Genomic DNA, 14,904 nt, shown 5'->3' with positions numbered 1-14,904 from the left:
AGTGGTCCCAAAACCTGGCTATTTCTCAAAACCACCTCAGCAGCTTTAAAAGGGAGGGAAGGAAAAAGAGAGAAAAAATATTTGCAAGTCCACTGAATTAGAATCTGCAGGGATGGGGCCCAGGAATCTGCTCAGAAGCTTCTCTCCACAGATCCTTAAAGCTTTAGATAAGGATGTCCAGTCTTTTGGCTTCCCTGGAAGAACTGTCTTGGGCCACACATAAAATACACTAACACTAACGATAGCTGATGAGCTTAAAAAAAAAATTGCAAACAAATCTTATAATGTTTTAAGAAAGTTTACAAATTTGTGCTGGATTCAAAGCTGTCCTGCGCTGCATGCAGCCCGCAGGCCATGGGCTGGACAAGCTTGCTTTAGAACAAGCCCTCTCATCTTCTTCCTATGTTCTTTTCGTGTTTTATCCTTACATTGAGCCATTTTGTTAACAGTAGAAATCTACTCAGAGGGATTACACTCCCCTCCACCAGCTTCAGTTTAATTGCTTTAAGTATTATAGAAAATGCCTGAGTACTTAAAATATATACACTTGTCCTGCTCCTCACTCTGGAGTATAAGAAGTATGCCTTGAACCTATGGAGCCATCCATGGCTTGAAATAAGTTTGATCATCAGCACTCATTACATGCTTAGCTCTCCTACCCTATAGCTGGGCCCCCAGCTCTTCCACTCATGCTTGGCTTTTCAGTCTGGCTTAAATTCACAGCTAATAGAAGAGTTAAATAAGGCTAACAGGCATCTGATATTGATGCCAATCTTCTAGCTACACATGGAAGTTTTTCTTTTTTGTCATTCGCTTTTCCTTATTTCTTGCTGATTACTCGTCACATACATGTAATGCTTTTTACAAGTTAAACTAGGAGCTAGTACAAATTTAATTAAACAAACAAAAATGACTAAGTCTATTGGAACTGTTCCCATTTACCAATAATCTTTACTATTTTGAAAAATCATGTCACTGATGAAAAATGCAGTTTGTGTTATTTGAATCATTAATAAACATACTTGTATCAGTCACATTAATGATCACTTTATACAAAGAAACAAATATCTCAACAATTCATCTTTTAGAATATTTACATTCTGATATACTACAAATCAATTTTCTCTATATTGCTGTGATATTTTAAAAATAGTTATGCATGTAGGTAGTTTACATTATTTAAACTTCATTTCAGGATAGCTAAAATTACATTACAAAAAATTTTTATAGGCTAGGCATAGTGGCTCACTCCTGTAATCCTAGCACTTTGGGAGGCTGAGGCAGGAGGATCTACAGTGAGGTATTATTGTGCTACTGCACTTCAGCTTGGACAACTGAACAAGACTATCAAAAGAAAAAAAAAGTTTAATAAAGGGAGGCTGCAATGTGAGCATTGATAATCATTTTTTGTTGAGACAGGGTCTTGCTCTGTCATCCAGGCTGGAGTGCAGTGGCATGATCACTGCTCACTGTAGCCTCAACTTCCAGGGCTCAAGTAATCCTCCCACCTCAGCCGACCGAGTAGCTGGGACTACCGGCACTCAGAAACAAGTGTGAAGCAGTTTCTGCCTACTTAGAAATAAAACTGGAATTAAAGCATTAAATCAATTAGAACATCACTATACTACCCTTGAACTTCCACTACAACAAACATCAGAAAAAGATATCATTTAAAGGGTAAACTAACGTGATCTCACAATTAATGATAATATGTAAGAATAGATCCTTATTTTCATAAAGTACTCATTCAAAGGTGAGAGAAGGCTGTGGGAAAAATCACTTTCAATCCCAAAACTAATTACAAATGAAAAGTCAATGTACTCCTTATTATGGAGGAAATCACTTCTTACTCAAGACCTAAGTGCCAGACTCACCGATCTTCTAAAACTTTAATGGTTTCATGGAGGACTTTTTGCTGCTCCCTCAGCTGTTGATTTTTGGTGAAGAATTCTTCTAGTCTTTGTGCATCTCTAAAGGTGAAAAAATCAGTAAGCTTTTCAGAGAAAAATACTCTTAACAGGCTAATTCTAAGAACTTTACCATGGCTATATAATGAATTTCTTGGTACTAAAACAAAACGACTGAAAAGGTGAGGTTGGAATATCCTGTAAATCACAGTTCAGATTATACTAAAATTTTCTCTGCAGAGCTCTTGTATACATACCATAAAGGCATCATGCCACCATTGACTCAACCTTTGTCAAAATAACCATCAAAATGTACATTATTTTATTTTTCATATTAAATGTAAATAATATTTTTCTGTTCACATCATCTCTTTCAATTATGAAGAACTCATACTTCTATTTTGCTAATTTCTGTGTTGTTTAAAATGTTTATCTGGGCTTGCTTTTAAGTCAGAGCTTACAGTGAAGTGGAAAACACAAACCCTATACCCAGATGCCACATGGGTTTGAGTCTAGCTGTTCATTTATCAGCTGTGTGACCTGGTACAATGAACCTAAACTCTCTGTGCCTCACAAAGTGTGCATACATTAATATTTATTGCAAAAGGTCTGAGAAATAAGTTCTAATGCATGTATTGGATACGGAGCAGTGTAGCACATAGGAGGCCTTGTGTAAGTCTTTACCATTATGACTTTATAGTGAGAAAACAAACCTAACAAAGACAACTAATATTTTCTCCCACTTAAATCTGATTACCTTCCAAAGTTGCCATATTTTACCCCATCATTACTTTTAAAAATCACATTATTATATAAAGTATGTGCATACTTTAATTCTAAGAAAACCTATTAGAAATTTGATTGGGATTTTCCGTATAGTCTTGAAGCTGAAAATATGGGATAATAATGTGATTCAAACACCTTCCCCCAGTCCCTTGAAGGGTCTAAAATATCAAACCAAATAAGAGTGGCAAATGGGTCTGTCATAAAAAGTAAATGTCAAAATGATTGTGTTGCTGGGCACAGTGGCTCATGCCTATAATCCCAGCACTTTGGGAGGCCCAGGCGGGTAGATCATGAGGTTAGGAGATCAAGACCACCCTGGCTAACACCCCGTCTTTACTAAAAATGCAGAAAATTAGCTGGGTGTGGTGGCATGCACCTGTAATCCCAGCACTTGGGAGGCTGAGGCAGGAGAATTGCTTGAGCCAGGGAGGTGGAAGTTGCAGTGAGCCGAGATTACACCACTGCACTCTAGCCTGGGCAACAGAGCGAGACTCCCTCTCAAAATAAACAAATAAATCCACCAGCACTTTGAGAGCCACGGCAGGTGGATTACGAGGTAAAGAGATCGAGTCCATCCTGGCCAACGTAGTTAAACCCCATCTTTACTAAAATATAAAAAATAGCTGGGTGTGGTGGCACATGCCTGTAGTCCCAGCTACTTGGGAGGCTGAGGCAGGAGAATGGCTTGAACCCGGGAGGTGGAGGTTGCAGTGAGCCAAGATCTTGCCACTGTACTCCAGCCTGGCACCTGGTGACAGAGCAAGGCTCTGTCTCAAAAATTAATTAATTAATACATTAATTTAATTAAATGATTGTTTCAAAGTGGCTAGAATACAGTATCACTGGCAGCAAAACAGATGAGTAAAACAACTAAGTCAGGTAAACAAAATGTCAGGTATCAAATATAGGGGGTACTTCTGGAATTCTGTTGAACAGTTTGTATTGATTGAAAAACCAATACATGTAAGAGCAACACATTCTTGCTATATAACAAATATAGTTATGGTAGCATGTAGAGACATCTGAGAACTTAAAAATAACAGACAGTAACACATTGTTGAAGCCCATTAACTTGGCCATTTCTCATTTAACAAAAATAAATAAAGTATTTCCTAATACTTGTAGAAAATGTATTTAATTTAGAAGGAATACCAGGTTTTCACTGATCTATTCAGCAACTATAACCAGATAACCTGTCTAAGCCTGGGGACATGATTAAAGTCATGTTCTAACATAGACTGTTAACTGCCAACATCTATTCAAATTTAACATTTAATTTAAATAATCCATATCTAAATACAGTAAATATTAAATTGAAGATTTACAGACATGCTGTGTCTGTAAATATACAGACACATATACACTGTCACTCTTAAGGAGTGAAAAATTAATAGCAAAGGGTTTTTTCTTAAATGATGAACAGAACTCTGTAATAGTAATGAGTTATCTGATTTCCCCATATTCATATATTCCATTACTGTTGTATTTAGAATGATTCAGAGCATGACAGTATTTGTTATAAAGCCAAACTATTATGTAGATGAATAACCTAAGTTAAGTTAAGACTAACTTCAATTACTTCATAAAATATTCAGGTCAAGAAAGTCGTAACATAATAAGCTTTTACTAATTGCAGAAATAATTTAACAAGGTCTTTAAGAAAGCAAATTGATGAATTCCAAACAGTGCAAAAAGAGTTGTGCGATTTCAAAAACAGGTAAGTATCTAACATACTAAAGACAGGTCTACTCTGGACCTCATCCAAAGGAAGAGTTATTACTATACCAATCACTAACTTCATTTCTAAGGCAAGCTCAATGCCATAAGCAGCATTTTACTAAAAACCCAGTATCATTTTCCTAATTGGTGGCCTCTGTCTTTCTAAGGTAACTGACATTTTAAATGTAACTGGCATAGGAAGCTGGGTAAATCTTGTATTTGAAAATGTAACTGTAATAAGATAGATAACAAACCCTCCTGTCTCTTTTACATACCTATGCACCACATACAACAATTTTCTCGTTACTTTGAAATGAGGGGGGAAAACTATAAAAAGAGATAGGAACTAACATGAATAAAATGGACAAAACATTATGTTTGAGTTATACTCTCTATAAAGAAACTTTGTGATAAGAAATCAAAAGCACGAAAACAGTCTTGCACAATTGGAAATTACTTTTGTCTTTATAATTCTTTAAATTTCTTAATTAAAAAAATTTAAAAGAAAACAAGGGTTTATCTGAAGGTGAGTACTCCATATTCTAGAATTTCTAAATTTCTCAGCAGCTAAAGAGAATTTTCTTAGTAAGTGTTATAAAGCTGGCTAAATATGGCAGATGTCATCTTTATTATTTCCTCAGCAGAAAAGTTATTGTTTTTAAGTAATGGCTGGTAATGAGGATGCTCAGATTTGCTAGCTAATAAGATAGTCAATCAGTTAGTAATTAGTTGATATACACTGGAGAAAACAGTTCCAGTCAATGTACATAAACAGTCTAAAAGAATCAGGCTGATCAAGCTCAAGGGTAACTTTTCCAACAACTTCACAAGATCCAACAGTCAACAGTGCCACATGTTCCACTTTGTGAATGCGTTTGTATAAAAAAAAAGCTTCAACCGTGTGCAGAGGTACCTTTATCATCAAAATATAGGTCTGAAACAATTAACTGAAGAATATTAACAGTATCCTTTTTCTAACTGCTTTTTTTAGGAATCCTTAAGGGCTGAGATACCTTTCAAATCCAGCTATTCTAACAATACGGAGATAAGACTGTATGTTGTACACTGGGAAGCAGGGATCACAGTAATATAGATAAACCCAAATTCCTGGTCCCACAATACAAACACCTAATTTACTCTAGGATTGGTAAATAAAGGATCCCTTTAATTATCTGATTACTCAGGGAATTTAGCTACTTACCTATGCTTCCAAAACGTATAACCCCAGGCTACCTGAGGTGTACAGGTACAGAGTAATCACAATACATTTTAAAAGGTTGCTAAGAGAATCAAATACCTCTGTAAACTATACAATAAAGTAGGGCATTATTATCAGCTACTGAATAATCAGTTGTATTTCCATTCTTTAAAAGAGAATTTTGACACATTATATTTGTACATATTTAGGAGGTACATGTGAAGTTTCCGCTATATACATAGAATGTGTAATGATTAAGTCAGGGTATTTAGGGTAATCATCACCCAAGTATTTATCATTTCTATGTGTTGCATACATTTCAGGTTTCCTATTTTCAATATAAAATACATTGTTGTTAACTATGCTATTCTTCTACCAAACATTATTCCTTCCATCTCCTTATGTTTGCACCCATCAACTGACTCTTTACCTCCCTCCCACCCACACACCCTTCCGAGTCTCAGGTATCTATATTATTCCATCCTCTACCTCCATATGATCTACTTTTTTACCTCCCACATGAGTACCAATATATCTTTCTGTGCATGATTTATTTAACATCATGACCTCCAGTTTCATCCATAGTGCTGCAAATGACAGGATTTTATTTATTTTTATGGCTGAGTAGTATTCCATTGTGTATATATAACACATTTGTTTTATACAATTCATCTGTTGATGGACACTCAAGTTGATTCAGTATCTTTGCTATTGTGAATAGTGCTGCGATAAACATATTAAGTGCATGCATCCATTTGATATATTGATTTCTTTTCCTTTGGGTAAATGCCCAGTAGTGGAATTGCTGAATCACATGATAGTTCTCTTTCTAGTCTGGCAAATTTCCATACTGTTTTCCATAATAGCTTTACTAATTTACATTGCCATCAACAATGTAGAAGGGTTCCCTTTACTCCATATCCTTGCTAGCATTTGTTATTGTATGTCTTTTTGATAATTGCCATTCTGACTAGGGCAAGATATATCTCATTGTAGTTTGAATTTGCATTTCTCTGATTACTAGTGATGTTGGGCATTTTTTCATACACTTGCTGGCCATTAGTATGTTCTTTTTTGAGAAATGTGTATGTGTGTCTCTCTTTTGCCCAGTTTTTAATGGTATTATTTGTTATTATTGTTACCCTGTTATTTGTTTTTTTTGAGACGGAGTTTCGCTCTTGTTACCCAGGCTGGAGTGCAATGGTGCGATCTCAGCTCACCGCAACCTCTGCCTCCTGGGTTCAGGCAATTCTCCTGCCTCGGCCTCCTGAGTAGCTGGGATTACAGGCACGTGCCACCGTGCCCAGCTAATTTTTTGTATTTTTAGTAGAGACGGGGTTTCACCACGTTGACCAGGATGGTCTCGATCTCTTGACCTCATGATCCACCTGCCTCAGCCTCCCAAAGTGTTGGGATTACAGGCGTGAGCCACTGTGCCCGGCCCTACCCTGTTATTTGTATACTCCGCATGAGTCACCAGTCAGATGAATAGTTTGTGAATATTTGCTTCCATTCAAAAGGTTGTCACCTCACTCAATTCATTGTTTCTTTTGCCATGCAGAAGCTTTTTGCTTTTATATAGTCCAATCTATTTTTGCTTTTGCTGTCTGTGTTTTTGAAGTCTTAGCAATAAAACCTTTGCTTAAAGCAACATTCTGGAGTTTCACCTATTTTTTTCTTCTAGTAGTTTTATGATTTTGGGTTCTCACATTTAAGTCTTTATCGAGTTGATTTTTATATATGGTGAGGAATAGTTCAGTTTCATCTTCTGCATGCGGTTATCCAATTTTCCCAGCAGCATTTACTGAGGGGGCGTCTTTTCTTCCTGGGAATGCTCTTGGTAGCTTGTCTAAGATTAGTTAGCTGTGATATACAATGTGGATTTACTTCTGGGTTCTCTACCCTGTTCCATTAATCTATATATCTTTATATTAATGTAACGCTGGTCCGGTTACTATAGCCTTGTAATATATTTTGAAGTCAGGCAATGAGATGTTGCAAGTTTGTTTTGTTTTTTTTTTCTGCTCAGGATTGCTTTGACTATTCGAGCTCTTTTTTGGTTCCATACAAATTTTAGGAACTTTATTATTTCTGTGAAAAACGGAATTGGTATTTTGACAGGGAATGCACTGAATCTATAGACTGTCTTGGGAAGTATAATCATTTTAACAATATTAATCCTTACAATCCATGAGCATGGGAAGTCCATCAGTTTGGGTCCTCTTCAATTCCATTCATCCATGTTTTGTAGTTTTCCTTATAGAGAACTCTCACCTCCTTACTTAAATTGATTCTTAGATATTTTGTGTTTCTTCTATTATAAATGGGATTGCCTTCTTGATTTTTTTCCCAGCTATTTCATTATTTATGTATAGAAACAGTAGTGACTTTTTCATGTTGACTTTGTATCCCGCAACTTTACTGAGTTTATTAGTTTTAGGAGTTTTTTTGGCTGGGTGCTGTGGCTTACACCTGTAATCCCAGCACTTCAGAAGGTCGAGGCTGGAGGATCACTTGAACCCAGGAGTTCAGACCCAGCCTAGTAAACATAGCAACCCCATCTCTATAAAAGAATAATTTAAAAACTAGCCAGGCATAGTGGCACATGGCTGTAGTCCCAGCTACTGGGGAGGCTGAGGCAGGTGGATTGCCTGAACCCAGAAGTTTGAAGCTGCAGTGAGCCATGATTGTACTATTGCATTCCAGCCTGGGCAACAAGTAAGAACCTGTCCAAAAAAAATAAAAAATAAAATTTCTCCCTAAATATAAGATCTTCTTGTCTACAAAGTGGTATAATTTGACTTTCACATTTTCAATTTGGATGCCTTTTCTTTCTTTCTCCTGCCTGACTGCTCTGGCTAGGAGTTCCAGTACTATGCTGAGTAACAGTGGTAAAAGTGGGCATCCTTCACTTGTTCCAGTTCTTAGGCTTTCAACTTTTCCCCATTTGGTCTAATGTTAGCTGTGGGCTTGGCACATATGACCTTTAATATTTTGAGGTTTGTTCATTGTATACCCTATTTTGTTAAGAGTTTTTTTTTTTTTTAATTATGAAGAGATGTTTAATTTTATCAAATGCTTTTTCTGCATCTACTGAGATGACCGTAAGATTTCTGTCCTTTATACTATTGGTGTGATGTATCATGTTTGTTTGCATATGTTAAGCCATCCTTGTATCAGTGAGAAAAATCTCACTTGATAATGGTGTATTATCTTCTTGATGTGCTACTGGATTTGGTTTGCTAGTACTTTGTTGGAGATTTTTGCATCTATGTTCATCAGGGAGATTGGCCTGTAGCTTTTTAGTTACATCCTTGTTTGGTTTAGATATCAGAGTGATGCTGGCCTTGCAGATTGAGATAGGGAGAATTCCTTCCTTTTCCATTTTTTAGAATAGTCTGAAGAAAATTGGTATTCTTTGTAAGTTTGACAGAACTAAGCAATGAATTTATCTGGTCCTGGACTTTGTTATTACCAATTAATTTTGCTACTCATTTCCGGTACCAGACATTTTCATTTTAAATAAAACTTTTAAAAAATGTATGATTTTTTTGTTCAGGTTTTCTATTTCTTCCTGATTCAATCTTGGTAAGTTGTATGTATCCAGAAATGTATTAATTTCTTCTAGTTTTCCAGTTTGTTAGTATATAGTTATTCATAATGGTCCTTAATGATCTTTTGTATTTCTGCGGTATCAGTTCTAATATCACCTTTTTCATTCTTGATATTATGTGGGTCTTCTCTCGTCTTTTCTTGGTTAGTCTGCTGGGGTCTGCTTCTGGCAAAGTTTTATAATTAATGAAAAAAGGACCCAGGGATGTTCTGCAGGAGATGACTAGAATGATGATGGCCAACATTTTGCAGTGAGTTCAAGAATAAGACAGCAAGTCAAAGTACTATGGATGGGAGAGAAGAAAGACAGAAATAATCTGAGTCTTTGAGTCACCTACTAAACAATTCTAGAATGTCCCTTCTTTGGGCCTTCTATATAAAAGAAGAAATTTTCCTTAATGTAAAAGTCACTTCTGATTGTATTTTTCACAGTAAGAAAATATCCTACCTAGTAAGATGTACATCCTAAATTCACTACTCAAAAAAGGCTAATTTGATCTTCTGTTTAAGTTAACAAACAGCTCAACTAGGGGAACTAAACACAGCTCTGCCACAGAAACAGAGAGAAAAGGAGTATTCTACGGTTAAGAAGGTTTTTAGTAACATCTTTAAGATAGGAACATGTACAATTACAACAAGCCACTTTAAAACGCTAAGAATCTGAAATTTTCATTTTTGACAAAACTTTTAAAAAATATATAATTTTATATTCCTGAATCAACTAAGTTCATTTCCAAATGTGACTTTCTAGGTGTAACAGAAAATTTACCAACTTTCATTTTCAGATTATAATGGAGAAAACAACTGGTTTTTTGTTTTTATTTTTTGAGACAGGGTCTCACTCTGCCAACCAGGCTGGAGTGCAGTAGCACAATCTCAGGTCACTGCAACCTCTGTCTCCTGGGCTCAAGCAATCCTCCCACCTCAGCCTCCAAAGTAGCTGGAACCACAGGTGCGTGCCACTATGTCTGGCTAATTTTTTGTATTAATAGAAATGGGGTTTCACCATATTTCCCAGGCTAGTCTCTGGGCTCAATCAAGTTGCCTACTTTGGCCTCTCAAAGTGTTGAGATTACAGGCATGAGCCACCATAGGTGGCCACATATGGGTATGTTCTGATGGGTGGTTAGTAACCCAGCTTTCAATTACAGCCTTGGAAGCTTTTAGAATGTGAAGTAACTAAAGCCCATAGACACAGACTGTAAAGCAAATGTATTATTATTAGTTACATGATAACTGATTTTTGTATGTGTGCTGATATTCTACTCTGCTATCTGTTTCAGATTCCTGAATGTGGAAGCTCTAGAGAATCATGAGTAAAATCTGTTCCTAAACTTAAAAAATCAGATCTGATTTAGAACTTTATAAGCAAAACAATTCAAAGGCTCTTCAAGTAATTTCAAACTACCTAAAAGGGGTCTTAAAATACCCATTTAGTCTCTGTTCATATGAATTTAGAAATCCCAGAATTATTCTGCTCCCTGTCTTGTAGCATGTTGAAATCCTGGTGTTAATTATGGCTGAAAAAAGAATTTTGCTGACAAATCAAAAAAAGGCTACAGATCAACTGTCATGTTAATATTTTACGGGAAAAGATTACACATGTAAGTTGTATTAAATGTAAACATATATAAGTAACTAAGGCTATACTTAAATTACAAAATGATTTTTACTTAAGAATTTGAAAAAAAAAATTGCTGCTGACTATCCGAGGCCCATACTAAGTAGGGCTAATTTCTTTATAAATAAGACATTAAGGTCAAATATGACATCAGTATCAACTACTCTGTAAATAACACGAGTGTTACATACTGATACTTACAAAACTCGCTCCTTTTTTAGCTTGGTTACTTTTACTTGCAATCCTGAAAAGTAAAAAGAAAAGGTATTATTTCTACAACAGTTATCTAAGTTCCTTTATGAGTCAAATACTACACTATTAAGTCATTATCAGTCTGGCTTAATATCTAAAAATGAAACAGGTCTCATTAGTTTACAGTATATTCCCCTTACCAGTACCCTGCAGTCACAAAAGCATATCTGCAACATTATTCCTTTTAGTCCATCATATGACAGTTAAATAGAATAAAATTTTCCCCATCTAAAGTAAGTTATTTCCTTTCTAACAGCAGGGTAAGCACATAATTAGAAGTTCACTATAAATGAAGGTCTATGTTCTGACATAGCCTGTGTATTTGCTAACAGCAATGGTGTTTATATAGGCACAAATCTTCTGGGATTAAACTAGATTGTGGCAGGAAGTCCTGGGCTATGAAGAAAAATTCCTTATGGAAAAGTACTAACAAAAGGCACGAATGTTTTTGTCTCAAGGTATCTATTACATGGAATTTTAATTTTAATTAAATCTGACATAAAACATAAGAGAAGACCACTGCCTATGGTAGTTATTGAGAAGAAAACAGACTGACAGGCACTGAAACTGCAAGGAAGGATATGGACACCACAGGGTGACATTTCTAATTTTCACGAACAGTAATTAACAAAAGAAAAAAAAGTCATTGAACAAATAGGAAAATGCATACATCATTAGCAACTAAATATAAGTCAAACCAAAACAATTACTTAGCAAAACTGCAAAAATTATAATATCCAATATTCATTTAAAAGTGTTATTTAATCAAAGATTAAAATAGTAAAAATCTAAAAAAAATTTTTCTAGTCGAATATCGCTTTGCCCTCTGTTTTCTCTATGCTCCCTATTTTCTGCCATGTAATTAACATAAAGGGAAATAAAGCCCTCAATATTTGCTTTTTCTCAATCAGTGCTTTTACTACAATTTACCCCATTATATATCTACTCAGGAATTTGGTGGCAGTTAGTTACTAATAAATAGTTATTAATTGATTCCTGACGAATCAAAGAATATTTACTATGTGCCTTTGGTAGTTCACAGATTCTATCAAGTTATAAATTTGGAAAAGTTTTTCATACAATGTGTATAGAAACATTAATATATTTATCATTTCTAAGAACATAATTTTTCTCTATCTGTTTAACTTAGTACAATCTTTTGGACAATGTAATTTAGACAAATACAAATTTTAAAAACAAACCTATACATTTCCCAACCATGGTCACATAGACACTGATGAAGAAGTCATCTCCTCTTATTGCCCTCCATGGTAATGATTGAATGCCAGGAACTCTGGATATCGTGGAAAAATAAATGCCCCAAAGACTTTTTGGATGTTACATTTTTTCCCTATGTTTCAATTTCACCTTTAGGAAATGTTCAAGTGATATGACACATTCTACCTTCGAGTCTATGCCCTATAATTTGAATAAAATGTTATAAATAAGATGGTGAAAAAAATGTTCTGGATAAATCTGTACTTGAATGTTCATAGCAGTCTTATTCATGATAGCCAAATATTAGAAACAACCCAAACATTCTTCAATGAGTTGTTAAAAAACCAAAACCTGTGGTGCATCCATGTATTTTTTCCCTTCTCAAAAATATGTGAAATTTTACTTGACAGATTTTTGTTTTTAGTTTTGGCTGACCTCTAAAAATCAGTTCTGCCTTTAGAAGTGAAAAGTGCAGCCAAAGATGAAATGGATTCTTGCCATAAACCATTTTAAGAAAAGAACAATGAGATAGAAAATCCATATAAACTTCAAAGGAAAATTCTTGGGAAACAGGGGAAGAACTACTCTTTTATCTTGTAAGCTTTCAACACCTGTGAGGCATTTGTTCTGTCATGCAGATCACCCTGAAACAGGTTTATGTGTGTGTGTGTGTGTGTGTGTTTGTGTATGTGTGTGTGTTTAAATTTTAGCATTTGCTATTCACCAAGTCAATTAGGAATCTACAATTAGAGCCCCTATAAAGTGTGCTTTAATCCTGCTCCACACCCATCGGAAGGAATGAGGCTATACAACAATGTAGCTCCTGTATGAACAGGTAATCTGTTCAACAAAGTATCTGGAAATGTAACACTGGCAACCTAAGATGCCTATTGAAGAAACAGTGCTCACAAGACCAAGCACTGTGCTACAATTAACCCTACACCCGCTTATACATGAATTTTGTAGGAAATGAAACAATAAGGGCCTGTATATTATAATAACAAAACAAATTTAAGAGTTCAGAAATGAAGCAAAAATTCAATTTGTTATGCATAAACAAAAATCACTGCTATGCTAATTCTTACTTATTTTAGTTCTCTACCCAGAACAAACCATATATAATGTATGCACTGTTACTTTAAACAAGTTATTTATGGTTCTGAATTAAAAAGGATAAACCTAATATTACCTTTCTTGACAAACAGTGGGGCTTTATATACAAATGAAGTAATAGCATTTCTATAATTACCTAACAACTTATTTAAATTCCAAAGCTATATTTAAGGTATGCTCACTGGGCTTAAGATTTAATTATCTCAAAATGGGTAAATTAACTTTTGTGGATTTTATTGTTTACAAATGTGAATGCAAATAAAAAATAAAAGGTATGAGAGTTACTGATAACATTCTTTTCTTTTCTTTTTTTTTTTTTTGAGACAGGATCTGTCACCCAGGCTGGAATGCAGTGGCGCAATCACGGAATACAGTAGCCTTGACTTCCCAGGCTCAAGCAATCCTCCTGCCTCAACCTTTCAAGTAGCCAGGACCACAGGCACACACCACCATGCCTGGCTAATCAAAAAAATTTTTTTTTGTAGAGACAGGGTCTTGCTTTGTTGCCCAGGCTGGTCTCAGACTCCTGGACTCAAGTAATCTTCCTGCTTTGGCCTCCTGAAGTGTTGGGATTACAAGCATGAGCCACTATGCCCAGCCTGACAGCATTCTTAATGAGTGGGACAATTCCTTTCATTGTTAATTTGTGTAGTTTTAATGTAATGTTCTCTTCTTAGAATTTTTGATTGTATTTATAGAAAATAAATGGAACAATTCAAAAATGAATCAAGAAATATTCATTCTGTTCAATTAGCGCCTCCAAACTTTCCCATTTCTTCAAGGTATCCAAACTTTGCCTCACAAAACCTGCCTAGTTTTCTTTGAAACTGATTACCATATTTACTAGACACAGAAAATATATTAGCTAGATGTTAACAGCAGAAACTGGCATAGGCAAAATACCATTTATTAAAATAGTGGTATTCTAAAAACAAATCTTTTAAATTCTACTTTATTACTTGTGCTTTTAATAATAAACTTGATACTGAAAAATATTTTTAAAGGCAATACAATTTTGTACCCAAATAAATATACTTTATTTAAGACTTGAAATTTAAAGAACACTGAAGTTTCCATTAAATTCTGTGAGTTCTGAATTTAAAGCATAAAGATTTTATATTATCAGTAACAATCTGTGTTTGTCACAAAAGGAACATAAGACATTGGAATGAACAATCACGAAAAGATACAATTATCTTAGAGTTAAATGATATAAAAATTTGATCACAAATGTCTCCAGAATGTCTCAACAAAAATGGTCTGTTTTCATATTGCTAGTCTCCAACAGAAATTAGGACATTTTGCTTATTCTTTCCTAGTTTTAAAAGACATGCATGGCCAGGCATGGTGGCTCATGCCTGTAATCCCAGCACTTTGGGAGGCTGAGGCAGGAGGATCATGAGGTCAGGAGATCTAGACCATCCTGGCTAACATGATAAAACCCTGTCTCTACTAAAAACACAAAAAATTAGCCAGGT

The 14,904-nt window shown here is 35.2% G+C and overlaps 1 protein-coding gene across 24 annotated transcripts in view; it reads right to left on the bottom strand.

The window, feature by feature from the left end:
• The window catches only part of RBBP8 (RB binding protein 8, endonuclease), a 116,858-nt gene that overhangs the window by 71,240 nt on the left and 30,714 nt on the right, over positions 1 to 14,904 (bottom strand). For 17 of the 24 annotated variants that reach the window (XM_035270730.3, XM_078347873.1, XM_078347880.1 and 14 more), the window contains 2 exons: positions 11,045 to 11,087; positions 1,875 to 1,970 (listed from right to left, as the gene is read on the bottom strand). In XM_035270730.3, coding sequence (XP_035126621.2) covers positions 1,875 to 1,970; positions 11,045 to 11,087 — 139 coding nt within the window. Of the gene's footprint in view, positions 1 to 1,874; positions 1,971 to 9,320; positions 9,507 to 11,044; positions 11,088 to 14,904 lie in introns of all 24 variants that reach the window. The other 7 variants (XM_078347882.1, XM_078347881.1, XM_078347879.1 and 4 more) reach the window with 3 other exon arrangements.

The sequence above is a fragment of the Callithrix jacchus genome, chromosome 13, assembly GCF_049354715.1.
Source record: "Callithrix jacchus isolate 240 chromosome 13, calJac240_pri, whole genome shotgun sequence".
NCBI classification, from domain to species: Eukaryota; Metazoa; Chordata; class Mammalia; order Primates; family Cebidae; genus Callithrix; species Callithrix jacchus.
This window is presented reverse-complemented; position numbering and strand designations above follow the sequence as displayed.